Raw genomic sequence first — 13,558 nt, forward strand, 5'->3', positions numbered from 1 at the left:
AGGATGACTTGGGCTGGATTGCTGCTGAGGTTTCCCTGATGCCTTGAGCCCAGCGTCACTTGAGCTGAATGGTTGGTCCCTGCCTTTCTTGCAGTAGCAGGACATGGAGTCCTGATGAACCAGGGTCTACAGGAGCAATGTAACACATGTATTCACCTTCCCTTGCATCCTGTGGAAACCCTTGGCAAGCATTTAGCAAAATACACACAAAATATCACAGAGCCTTCTGCAACTACCCAGCACTACATCCATTGGACCCGTAATCTGCAAATCATGATCATAGCATCCCCTTGCAGGAGAGAGGTGCATTTTGGCTCAACTAGAAATTCATTGCCAAATTATAAGAGAATGCCACTGTGTTGCAGTGGAATTAGCCAGGAGAGCATCCACAGGACTCTCTCTGACTGCCTAGTTCTATATCTGCCTTATCTCCTATACGTTCTTTATTGCAGAGCCTTATCTGCTTCCTATTTCTAAGATTTCTCCAGGCATCCATAAGTTGCAACTAGCATACAGAGTTAATATGCATGATCTGCTCCTCTCAAAAGAGTAACTTTTTTGTAAAAATACTCTATAATTGTAAAAATTCCAACTTACCTGTCCTGAGGTGCTACACCCCATCAGACACTGTGACCTGTCAGCTGCTTTCAGTATCTCCTCCAGGTCAGAAGGTGGGTCCTTTAATGAAAACTGTACTTGGACTCCACCTGTAAAGTCTACTAAAGCATCAGGAATGTAGCCTCCATGCAAGTTCTCATAGGAGCCTCGCAATCTGGACAAAAGAGAAGTTAATGAGCTCTTATGCCACAATTTAATGATCAACACAAAATGACAGTGTCCTTGACAGACACCCACAGCGAGGTGGAGAACACAGGGAAAGCCAAAGTGGTGCAGACACTGAGGCAGGGTAAGACAGAGAAACATGACTGAAATACATGCCCAGACACAACACGTGCTCCGTGGAATGAACCAGGCAAAGCGACACTTTTTCCTTTGTATTTATCTAAATTGGAGACAGCTGCCTCGAGTTGTTTATGGACAACAGGAAATAATCTGGCATCTCTTATACCTACACAGACATTCCAGAGAGATGAGCTGAATCTCACCTTGAAATATCTGGTTTCTCTCTTTTGAACAGAAAAGGAGCCAAGAGTGAAAATCTCTAATAGAAGAAAGGCTGGTGAGCTAAATTGTTAGCTCTTATATTATACTTTGCCATGACTCTTTATAGAGATGGCTGGTATTCCCTTTACAAATAGGAAACAGGACAAAATGAGAGGTAAAGGTATTTACCTATGCTCTCAAAACAACAAAGAAGCAAGTGTACAGCTCTGCTTCCAATTTACTCTACTAGAGCACAATAACATGACAAAAATTTAATACTACGAGCACAATCCTTGTGTTCTTATCATGTGCTTTTTATTGAGACAGCAAATAAACTGGAACATGTCGTACTTAGAGCAGGCAGAGCATGCTGTTAAACCCCACCTTACACAGTGTATTTAATGAACATAATCAAATGAAGTCTGTGGCTAATTGTATTTTGTAGGGTTGTCCTTGTCTAATGCTGATGAGAGGGATTTGTCATGGGCACTGGGGAAAAACTTCTCAAATGGGAATCTCAAACAGCATTTCTTACAACTTCAATTTAATTGAGCCTTGTTTTGCTTTATAATTAAAATCTTAGGCAGCAAATTGATACTGACCGCCTGAGTCAACTTTCCTGAGGTATCTCAGGGTAAAACACTTTCTATCCCCCAGTCACTCAAACCTTGATTTAATATTTGCTTATTCCTGACTTAATCTGTCAACTTAACTAGCTCTTTTGTCCAGCCCCTCCTTACTGCACGGCATGGGTTATACCCACATGATGTAGTGCAAGTCTTCCATGTCCAGCAACCTTGTACCTCCTCCTTGCACCAGAATTTCACTTCAGCTTATTTAATAGCTGATAGTGCCACGGATGCCAGCAGATCACATTCTGACTCACTCCTCCAAGGATTTTTTTTATTAGCCAGCACTTCTTTATTAATCATCATTAACMTTGCAGTGCTCTGGGGTGTTCAGCGAAGAGTCAGAGCTGTCCGTGCTAAGTGAGGTGGATCAGAGACTCACAGTGTTGTGCTTGGGCATGTTCCTCACTCATCCTCCCTTTCAACGTCTGGCCCCAGTCTCTGTGTAGCCCCTGATTAGCGGCTGCAAACAGAGGTAATCCCCGCTCATGGTCTGTAGCATTAAGCAAACAAAAAGCATGGGAAGGAAAACAAAGTTAAAGAAATTCACTTAAGGTAAGGGAGGGAGGCCCAGCCCTTCTGTGTTAACAGGTATTTTGATTTTCAGACCTTAAGAGCCCAGAGTTGGACTGACCGCATTTAGACCTTCAGTCCCAGACCTGCATCTCCAGCTTAGGCTGGCCCTGCAGCCAAAGCCCCGTGTACAAGCACGGCACCAGAGATGCAGCTGCGAGTCTGAGCTCCTCCCTGTGCACTTTGTGTAAAACACACAGCAAAATAAATATAAAGCACCAGTGTTGGGTGGGAGAACAGGCTGCGTATCTTTACTTGGCATATGCTTTTTCCAGCAAGGATGGCCAGAACTCATTTGATGTTCGAGGATGTACAAACAGGTAGTTCCCATTTATCAAAGGCAGTCGGTCATCTATCACTACATCCACCCACTCTCCGAAATGCCAGAACTGCAAAAGAGAGAAAGACAGATAGACAAGAAACAGAATAACAAGCTTCGTTTAAGAGCAAATATTCATGTCAAGCAACAGCATTCTGAAATAGCCTAGGAACAAATCTAAGGCATAAATATGTGCAAGTTCTTTTCTGAGCTGCTTCGGCCTAATGTTCTACCTTGTTAAACAAGCTACCAAGTGGCTGGATTTTTTAGTGGCACAGAAAGACACTGGGAAATATAAGCAGTTCTGCAATCAACGGGAGGAAAGATACAACATGAGAAATTAATGCTAATGTTGTTGGGCAAGAGCAAGCCTCCAGGACGATAAGAAATAATCATGCAGACAATTTAGGAAGCCTCATTCCTCAGCAGCGCTCGGATTTTTCCCTGCAGCACATCTTCTGGACAGAAAGACCATGCCATGATCCAGCCTGTCGATTTTCCTTTTTCTGTGTTTCAGATAAGATTCTGACACGCACTATAGTAGATAGGGACAGCGTTGTGATTAAAGGTGTATTGAGGTGATATCTATCTCCTTAGTGAATAATTTTGCAGGTAGTTTCTCCAGCATGTGGACAGAGCAGGTGTTTCTCCTGCTGATGTAGCTAATGCAACCTTTAAGGAAGAAGACAGAAAAGGAAATCTGTGGGGATGAACTAAAAGAGCCATTTCCAGAGTCATTAGCAGATTAATGTAGCTTAGCATGATTTGCAATCATAAGAGGCCACGCTTTTATTTGCAGTAATGCTAAGGACTTCAGTGGAATTATACCAGCAATAGACTTAGTCTAGCTTGAATTTATTTCATAGCTTCAGTCAATGAAAAGCCCCAAAATAAGCAGTTCTGTTAGAAAAGCACAAGACCTGACTGCTAGGAGCAGCAGAGCAGCTTCCAGCTTGCTCAAGGGAAAGCGAGTTTGATTATCCTGGTGATCCTGGCTCATCCTAACCTCTTGCTTTCTGCCTTGCTGACAAGAGGAGGCAGCAGCGCTGGGCCCCAAACCTAGCTATAGGATGGGTCTGAATTCTTCCTGACTTGGAGTTGGAGGGAAATCCTGTGGCCAGGTCACCTCTATTGGCAGGAGAAAAAGCAAACAAACAAACAAACCACACACACATGCAAGGTCTGGAAGGATCTGAGCTTCTACCTTTCCAAAAGGTCCAAAAGGAGCTGTCTTTTTGGTCACCTGAGGTACCTCCTGGTCACCAGTCACCAGCCAACACCTGGTTGCAGGTCTGTATGGAGAAAAGGTGTGACCTCCAGCCACACCTTCACGTGACGCTTCAAGTGCAAACATGATGGGCAAACTCCTGCAGAGAATAATAAGGAGCTGGCTCTGGGGATTAATGCAGTCTGAATCCCCTGAGTGGAGTTTTTCTAAAAGCCAAATTCCTTGGCAGTCTTCAGCAGGGAGTCCAAGTTTGGAGGCCTTCTCACGGTAGCATTGTGGATTWTTTTGTTTTGTTTTGTCTATTTGTTTTGGATGAATAAACAGAATTGCTTCACCCTACCTGCCACAAGCCTTCAGGTCATGGTCTCATCTGAACTTGCATGRTCAGAGGAGGCCAGAAAGTGAATGAGAACCTCATGGAAAGCCTATGATGGCTCTGGGTCTCAGAGTGTAATAGAGGAAGAGTCATTCTGCAAATGGYTCTTCATGAAATCCCTGCGTATAAGATCTCTGCTTTGATTCCTGCAAGGCTGCAGGTACTGCAGCAAGAAACATGACAGTAGCTTGAACAAAGAAGCTCTACTTRGGCAGACTGCAGAAAGCCTTCACCTCCACCCATACAGCCCTTCAAATCAGTGCCTTATTTCTGTGGTCTTAGAAGAGGAAGAAAAAGAAATGGAGAGGTGCAAGATTACAAGATAGTAGGTGAACGTTTTGTTGCTATTTTGCCTTCTCCTTCCCTTGACAGAGGTCTTAAAGAAATCCAGTTCCAAGAGCAAGCAAGGTGAAAATCCATGCCTTTCAACGGCTCTCTTCTGCAGAGGAAAGTTGGTGGTATGGTGTTGGGAGATGCCTTTTGGATGAGTTCTGAAGGTCTTCACAATTTATGAGCTTTAAGGATTTCCTTCATTTCTTTCTAAGAGCTGGGGCATCTAGGCTAGAGGCAGGTCAGCTCCGTTGTGGCAGATGCACTGGGCTGTAATTCCCTGCCATTCCCGAGGGATATTTCGGTTAGCTTTTGAGGTCAAGCTGCTGCTGCACACTGTCACAATACCTGGCACTTTCCTTCTTGGAGACATCAGGGGTTTTGTGGTAGATAAAGTGATGCCTGTACAAATGCAAGACTGAATGAATTCCTGGTGAAGCAATGTCATTGTAGTTACTCCCCAGACAAAAATGGCACCRTCTTAAATACCACTGCTGAAGTGCTTAACACTCTTGCACCTGAATAGTCAGGGTTACAGAGGAAGCCCAGAGCAGCTCCTCATGTTGCTGAGAGGCAATGTGCTTCAGATACAAAAAGGTGAGAAAAAAGTTGTAAGATGAAATTTTTCTATTAGCATATGATGTGCCTTGTTTGTGATCCTTCACTGAACTGAGGACTGGCAGCTTAGCCTGTGGATGGCAGTAAAATATCTTTGATGGAATAATTGAAAGGCATTTCCGAGAAGGCATTTCCATTCAGAGTAGCTTTCTCAAGGGTTTATTGCTTGAGGAAAGCTAGAAACAGTTGCATTGATTTGCAGATGAGATGACAGGGCAAACATTTTCAAATACTGTAAGGTATTTATGCTGCTTAAGATTTAAGAATTGTTCCTACCTTTTCAGAGCTCTCATGGAAGAAAATCTAGCTTACGTTCTTTGAATGTGTTTTAAGCAGGACTGGTGTGTCCCTTCAGTTGGTTTATCTCACATAATGCACCTCTGCATGCTGGAAATGTGCCAAGCCAGAAACATCTGGTATTCCAAGGAGCAAAGGAGCACAGGAATATTTAGACTGACTGCGAGATAATCCTCCTGGGCTGCTGCATGAGAGCTCCAGGGGGTCGAAGAAGTGTCACTGCTAGAGCTCTTTGCTTAGTGCTGAACTGCATAATATAACAAAATAGATTGACGGGGAAAAAATAATAAAAAAAAAAAAAAAGAGGATGATGAATGGCCAAGTGATTCTGCATCCAATTTAGCTTCTGGGACTTAATGGCACTGCATGTTACTCTAACCCCCTATAAAATGTGGTTCTCTCAGATACAATTGAGCAGGGCCTGCCAGTTAGTATCCCAGGCACCCATCTGCCCCCTCCTCTGTGATTCAGAGAATTTCAAGAACTGTTAGAAAGTGAGATTTACTACGGAAATCAGATCTGTTTTTAAAATGTCAAAAGGCAGTTCCTCCAATCTGTCTCAAAGGTCTTGTAATTTTCAAGCAAGTTCTTCCAGCTGAAAATGGAAGGTGAAGCATATGGAGAAATAGAAAATGAGTCCAAATAGGTAAAGAATTCAGATGCAAATAGCACAAATTAAATCAGGTGCCAGAAAGCCCTCTAAAACGCATATGGACACAAATCTATCTGAATAGCTGGCATCTGTACATAACTCATAACTTTTGGCAAACGGTTTTGAATTCCCTGAAGTTTGCCTATGCCTGGAGCACAGGGGCCATTATTAAATCTGGGGTTTACGAAATTCTGATCTGGGAACTGAAGAAACAGAACACTGAAAGCAGTTGACATCTGAGACTGCAGTTTGGACCCTCTGTATAATCCACCCTAACAAGCCAGAGGAGCCCCAGCACAGCACAGAATACACACCCGGAAATGAAAAATCCCAGCATAATCCTTCTGGAATCCTTGGTCCYTTGGTAAAACATTGTCCAATTGCTTCCGCAGTGTCAGGGAGCCCAGGGCAGCCAGCATCCAGCAGTCACCTCAAGGAAGAGGAGAATCAAATACATTCAGACAGCTATTCACTGTCCCATTGTGATGGTCCATAAATAATCCTTTAGGAGACAGGGTTTCAACATCTAAAACATCTAAGAATCAACTTTTTAAAAGAAACTGACTTTTGTCTATCATCCCTTCCCTCCCACTGAAAAACTGAGCCATCACCTAGCATGGGTGTTGCCACATAGTTATCCATTTCTGCTTTCATGCTCCTCCAAACCTATGCAGTCATGTTGAGAAGGTCAGGTCTAGAAAGAGGTTTCACAAATCTCCCATTGGGGTGAGAAACAGAGACAGTGAATTGTTGGAGCAGAGCTACTCCCAAAGACAACTATGCTTATGGGAACCAGTACAGGAACAGACATTGGGCATAAGTATCACAGAAAATGGGTAACAACATCCATAAAAGTGAAGAGTTTTGAAAGAAGAGCCGGAGAGTGAYCAAATAGAGACAATAGGATGAAAACATAAAATTCACTTTTTTCTTTTATCAAAATTAATTTGGATCTGTGCCTGCTCAACCCAGAACTCCCTGGTCTTCTTTGGGCCTCCATTTTTATGCTTATCTTTATACAGAGAGAGGGAAAGTGTAGTATAATTAATGTAACAGGGCTTAGAGCTGCTGAGTTTGGGAATCTTGTTAGACATCTGCAATGAATTCTGTAGGGACTTCTTAGATCTGGAATGACCTGCACTCATTGCTTATTTACTGCAGCCACCACTACCTGTAACACTCCACTCAGGACACAGCAAAGCAACCACAGGTCATTGTTCTATGTTGATTTCCAAAACATTAATATGACCATACCTATTTTTCCTTGCATAATATCAAATCTGCTAGCTCCATCCACGATCAAATGAGGATTTCCCTGGAGCTCCTGAAAGAAAAAATGCAAAGAGCATCATGAGTGCCCAGCCCTTACAAGCAGCATGTTCCTGCCCTTGCAGATCGCTTGTCACACAGATGAGCCCCTGTCATGGTAGGTTGCAAATCCTCATGGAAAGGCTGCAAAAAGTCACAAACTCAGTTCCACAASGGCATCTAGCTACTGTCAGTTAGGAATCTCAGAAGAATTTACTAAGGTTACTACAGTGCCATGAAACTGGAAGATACCCTATGGTTATCAGAGGTATCACTCCGCCTTTTAACCCTATTTCCCCAGAGGAAAACCATTTTTCTTGAGCTGGCATACCTCAGTGCCTCCAACAACAAAGTCAAGCTGGGTTGAGTGAGTAAGGCTACTTCTTCAGTTCATTTGGCTGTTGCCGAGGATGGGAAGTGGTGGCTGGGTCCTCACTGGGTTTTCATTTGAATTTCTCTAATGCTACTGATATCTTTGAGCTGGGGCTCTGAGCAAGGCTGCCAAAACATGCAGTTTCTGGGGGCCAGGAGGGCAGAGAGCCGGACAGCTTTCCACGGAACGTGGAGCAGGGTTGTGCTGCTGCTTCACACTAACCCTGTGAAGGTTTTGTTGAGTCTTTTGTGTTTCATGCACAGATAAAACACATCTTCCTAGGCTGCTTTTCATCACATTTGGCGAATAAACTGTAGAAAGAGGGCTTAATCCCTGGCTGCAAAATCCCACAGCCCTAGCTGACTTTTTATTTCAAATTCAGGGAGAATTTTCCCCATATTCAGAGAGACTTGCTTGGGCAATGTAGGAGGAAGAGTGTCATCACCTGGCCTTGCACACAGAAATTCAAACCGTTCTCCCTGCACCATCTATTGGCCTGGGATACCCAAGTGCTCAGGTTGGAAGGACCTGAACATTCCCAAGGAGTAACTCTTGGCACACTTTTCCACGGCTAAGGATCTGTTTAGAAGGAGCGATCAGCCCTATGTAGAAAAGCCATTGCACACCTACGGAAATGAASATAAGGAAAAGAAAAAACCTCCGAATAAGAAAATAATACAGCAGCTCTTCCTTAAGCAGGTCCTGGTATTTCTTCTCCCCGRCTGATTCGATTCGCTGCACAAACGAGACCGACACACAACGTGACTCAACGGCTGCATGAGCTCAGAATTAGCAAACACTGTCAGTTTTCTGAAATGGCTTCCCAGGGATCAAAGCCCTCTAGAGAAGCTCCTCCAGCAGCAGGTGGTAAGATGGAAAGCAGCTGTCCCAAGCTGGTGCATGGATCACACTCCTACAGCCAAGCGGATGCCAGGGAAGAGCAGCCTGGGCAGGTATCCTGCTCTACCCAAACTCATCCCCCAGCCTCCTTGGAATAACTGACACAGAAACAGGCTTCTCGGAGCGATGAAGGACACTGAGCAGAGAAGCAGCCACATGGAGTCAGACCAGCATCTAGCTGTTTGTGTTCCTCATCTCCAACAGCGTGGTGAGGGTGGAGAAGACCAGGACAAGCAGGAGCTAACACCTCCTCCTCCATCTCCTGCCATCTCCCCTCTCTTGATGCTACAAGACTTAACAGGCTTTTTCTGTATATTCTTTGGTGTTTAATAGACATTGAGGGAATCTCTCCCTTGGCTCTGCCTAATCATCTTATTTTTTACTCATATACTGCTTTTCTTTGACATTTCATTAGAGGGGAAGAAAAACAGGCTGAGCTTGAGAGGTTTCCTTGCACCACTAGGACTCAATTTCCTGCTTTGTGGCAGAATAACTAGCTGAGTTCTTAATTTCCGATTCTCAAATTGGCGAATCCCTCAATTCCTTAAAAAAAAAAAAAAAAAAAAAAAAAGTAAAATAAAAATGCTCATGAGTCACAAAGTTCTGCTGGAGAAGGAACTACTTTCCAAAACACCAGAAGAGAGCGCCAGCTCAGATTTATCCACACTTTATTTTGTGTGGTTCAGCGCTTAAATACAATGAAAATTGCATCAAAAAGGGTAAATACAGTCTTGCCTTGAGCCTGTCAGAGACTGCTTCTTTAGAAGCCTTGCAATCTGTGCTTGTGTTGGCAGGGGAACTGTGCTCACAAATCATACCCCTATATCACAAGTGGGGAAGTCAATAAAAGGCTTAACTAACAACACGATGTCARTGACAGAATTGCTTCAGTTTTGCTTGGCTTCAAGTCAGGGTGGTCTTTTTTGTCTCTCACTCTTCACCATTTTCATTTTCTCTTCCCCATTTTCTTGGGCAGGTTACTTTGGTGCAGGGAAGGCTGCTACGCAGCCAAGCCGCAGCCAGGCTACCTAGCACGTAAGTCCTGCTCTCCTTGCTGCTTGGAGGGACCGAGGCGAAGGCTTGGCATGAATTTCCTGTGCTCTCAGGTCAGACTGTTTTGTTCTAGTTGAAGTTTCCAGAGCGGGACAATGCTACTAGTCATTTGCCAGGTCCCAGCATTGCTCTATAATCCTGCTATCTGACTGGGCAGCTGGAGAAATGGGAAAGTGCTGGTCAGCAGAAGATCGCAATTGCTTCTTCCCCCCTCAAATGGTGATGTGCACAGTCCCCCTCCGTAAGGAGCCCTTTCCAAAACAGAGCCGGGAGACACCATGTAGACCAAACGTGCTAATGCTGCAGCCCACGCACGGAGGCAGATGTAATAAAGAGTGAGGCACTGCAGCTTCCTCAGCCCAGAGATATTAATGCTGAAGTCGAGGTCAGACTCAATCAGCTGAGCAGGCGAAGGCGGCTCTGATAGACGCTGGAGACGCCGCTTCCATTCAATTACACTGATTGTGTGCACGCACGCACGCAATAAGGTGAATTGCTTTTGATTTTTGCCAAGGAAAAATAGCCAGCAGAATCCAAAGGCCTCTCTACTCTTGTGGTCACTATGAAATATTAAAGCTGTGAGCTACCACCACTAAGAGCTGGAAAGTGGCTTTGCCTCATGCCAGAAAATGGCCCTATAGAGCAACAGCCCTGCAAGGAGGGCAGGGCAGCACTGTTCATCATCGCTGCCCATTTCCCATAGCTGGGTTGAAGTTGGCCATGTGACGATTCTCATTGCTTTTTCATGGATTTTTCCCCTGCACTATTAGAGCTAAATTTTAAGATTAAGTTTAAACCACCGCCTGCTTTTTTTCCTGAATAAAAGCCGTCCTTTTCCATGCCAGACGCATTGGTCTAGAAAGAAGGAGAAACTTGCACGGGGAAGAGGCAGAGGAGGAGAGGGAAAAAAAATGCGAGCAACAGCACACCCCACTTCACATCTTGTCTCTTCCACTAAACAGCTGCATATTCCCTAGAAACACCATCAGCGACTTAACCTTTGCCCATTTTTGCCTTTTAAGCCCTAGACTCCACAGACCAGGAACTATCCTGATGTACCAAAGTGTGCATTGGGCAGCGGATCTAGCATAGCGGGGGTGGGAGGGCCACTTCTGTCCCAAAGCCAAGGCATCGCTGCATAATGATAACCTCTCTCTCCACAAAAACATGGAGCTAGAAACATAACTAGTACTGCAAGGCCAAACATTTAAAAGATAACATGAGTCATGGTGGTGTTATTATCTGAACTGTGATAATTCCGTTTCTTTCTACATCTGTATGATACTGTGCTTTGTGATTAGGACAGAGTGAAATAGCTAAAACATTCATTGATTAAAAAAAAAAAGTTCAACTTCACTGAAGTTTTGTGACTTCCTCTGTCCCGTTCCTTTTCTTGCATGAAGGAAAGCACCAARCAAGGAAAGGAACTTGTTCTTTTCAATAGCTCAGTTTTTAAAGTCTGGTTCAACTTTTCAAGTAGGATTTCCCTCTGACTGACCTTTTAAAATACTGGCAATAGAAAGCACTTCCTTTTAGCCTAAAATAATACTTCCCTTCCATTTGTCAAAATCATGGGCAAGCAAAAAGACTAGCTAATTGCAGAGCTCTTACAATATAATTTCTAATTGCAGGATCACATAGTGTTGTTCCCAGCCAAACTCCTTCCACATCTGGTACTTTCAGGCCTACCTCTAGTGCCTCAAGTACTGCATGCAAAATTTCAGTGACAAACAGCACATGCATTTCAATAGACACCAAACGAGGACCTGGGGTAGAAAACATGAACTGTCTCAGTTCACTCCTAGTGAGAAATTGCAACTACTGCACAATATGAAGGAGCTAAGAGGAGTATCATTTAAAATCTTGTATTGGTGCTCCTGATCTGCTTCCCCTTTCAGGGACTCCCATGTCAGATGGGCTCACTTTGCAAATCAAAACAAGTTGTTTCTGCCTGTCACTGCTGAGTACTGCTGTCTGAAAAATCAAGCTGTTTTCTTTCTGCTTTATACATTAGCACTGCATACGAGGGCTCCAAACTTTGAACATAATTGGCAATTCTCTTGACTAAAACACAAGCAGCATGTTGCTCAACTGCTATATTGGATCTGGAGCAATGGCAGCAGTTGCAATTGCTATCTGCCACTTGATAACTAGATGCTATATGATTCAGAAGGTAGAGTCTCTGAGATTAACAGGATCAAGCTGCCATTTTCTTTTGTCACAGGTACATTTGCAGCCAAATTTTTAATGTTAGAGGGAGCCAGTGGTGGTGGGTGAGAAAACAAGGGACATTGGGTAAATTGGTCTCACTCTGTAGGCAGGATGAAAATTCTCTTACTTTCTGGAAGATACGTTCTGGTATGAAATGGTTTTCCCTAGGGAAATTACAGATGTCTTTTAGCCTTGCTAGACAAACCCTGCAAAAACAGGTCATTAGGACAATCTTGTAACCAACACGGCAGCAGAGTGCATAGCAAGCTGGATTTGTTGCTAGTGACGCTTATTCTGCAGGACAAATCCAGAGGTGGTGAACATCTGAGATCACCTTGCAGGAACCAAGGCTCTTTCACACCTCTGTAGGATACACTCGGATGGATACAAGGGAAGCTACATGTCATGCAACATCTACAAGATCTGCAGCCATGAGTAAAGCCACAGGAGTTGCAGTAGTGGAAGGTTCAAACCTGCACGTTTACCAAATACAAGGAAAATCTGAGGATACTTGATTTAGGGCACTGCTTACTTCAGGAAAACTTAAATGGAGAAATGAATTCATTTTCAGAATGGGAGAGAAATAGGCAGTTGATTTGAAGGGGCAGTTTGTGAGCACCAGGATTTGGGGAGAAAAATCTCGGAATAAACAGGCTCTGCAAAGATCCAGAGTTTGACTAGCTCCTGCCCAAGAGATCAGAGCATGCAGTGAACATCGGCCATCTCCCATGAGCTGCTTGCAGACCTCCCTGCCCAAGGAGGCATTTTGCAGCACCACCTTCCCTTCTGCACTGACTTGCAAAGGAGAATCCACATGGATTTCCACACTGCACATGTCTCTCACTGAGGATCCCTCCTTGCAGCATCGTGCTCCATGGTGCTCAAGCTCCGCTTTCCTATTTTAACCGAGGCCCCATCCCCAGAGCCGAGGCATTTACAYTCTGGAAGCCGCCAGTCCCCTTCAGAGGCAGCGCATGGAAACACCACAGCCGGGTACTTACAATTGGCCTTTTCCACTGAACAAGTCCCTGCTTTCTCTCTGGAAGCAGGKTGGGCCCGATGGAGCTGACATGAGCTGGGAAGGTGTCATCCTCGAAGAGCAGGCCTTGGCTCAAGCATGAGGCTCGCAGGCGGCTGAAGTCCTGGTCATTAAATTTCTTCAGGTTTTGGAGGTTCCCAGCTGTCCCTGTTGCTGCCCAGGCTTGTCCCAGCCTCCTGGAAGAGCGGGGGGAGAGCATTGCGCCCCTTCCCTGTGAAGGAGAGAAGATGGGGCCTGCCGTTAGCCAGCAGCTCTGCAGCAGCTCCCAGGGGAGCGGACACCCCCGGCCAGCCCTGCGTGCGAGGCAGAGGCCACTCGCGGTGGCAAAATTCTTATTAGCTGGAAACATCTGGGGAAAATGGAGCAGTCGAATCCCAGCTGGTTTTATCTTAAACCAGTGCTGTCACTGCTACAGATTCAATTTTGCGCCTTCCCTGAGGACAGAGAACAGAGTTGTTAGCGCAGGGCTGTGTTGCTGCTGAAGGACGCGGCCAGTGAGCAGGGGCTGTGGAATGGATGGTACAAGCATCCTGCACCCAGATATGTAC

The 13,558-nt window shown here is 44.7% G+C and overlaps 1 protein-coding gene across 1 annotated transcript in view; it reads right to left on the reverse strand.

The window, feature by feature from the left end:
- The window catches only part of LOC112954830 (calpain-13-like), a 34,783-nt gene extending 21,562 nt beyond the window's left edge, over positions 1-13,221 (reverse strand). Inside the window, exons 1-5 of the mRNA XM_026048092.1 lie at positions 12,973-13,221; positions 7,381-7,450; positions 6,441-6,556; positions 2,562-2,695; positions 598-772 (exon numbers count right to left, since the gene is read on the reverse strand). Of these exons, the coding sequence (XP_025903877.1) occupies positions 598-772; positions 2,562-2,695; positions 6,441-6,556; positions 7,381-7,450; positions 12,973-13,209 (732 nt within the window). The 5' untranslated portion in view covers positions 13,210-13,221. The remainder of the gene's footprint in view (positions 1-597; positions 773-2,561; positions 2,696-6,440; positions 6,557-7,380; positions 7,451-12,972) is intronic.
- Positions 13,222-13,558: the final 337 nt, after the last annotated feature.

This window comes from Nothoprocta perdicaria, unplaced genomic scaffold, assembly GCF_003342845.1.
Source record: "Nothoprocta perdicaria isolate Ctin4 unplaced genomic scaffold, notPer1 scaffold_51, whole genome shotgun sequence".
Lineage (NCBI taxonomy): Eukaryota > Metazoa > Chordata > Aves > Tinamiformes > Tinamidae > Nothoprocta > Nothoprocta perdicaria.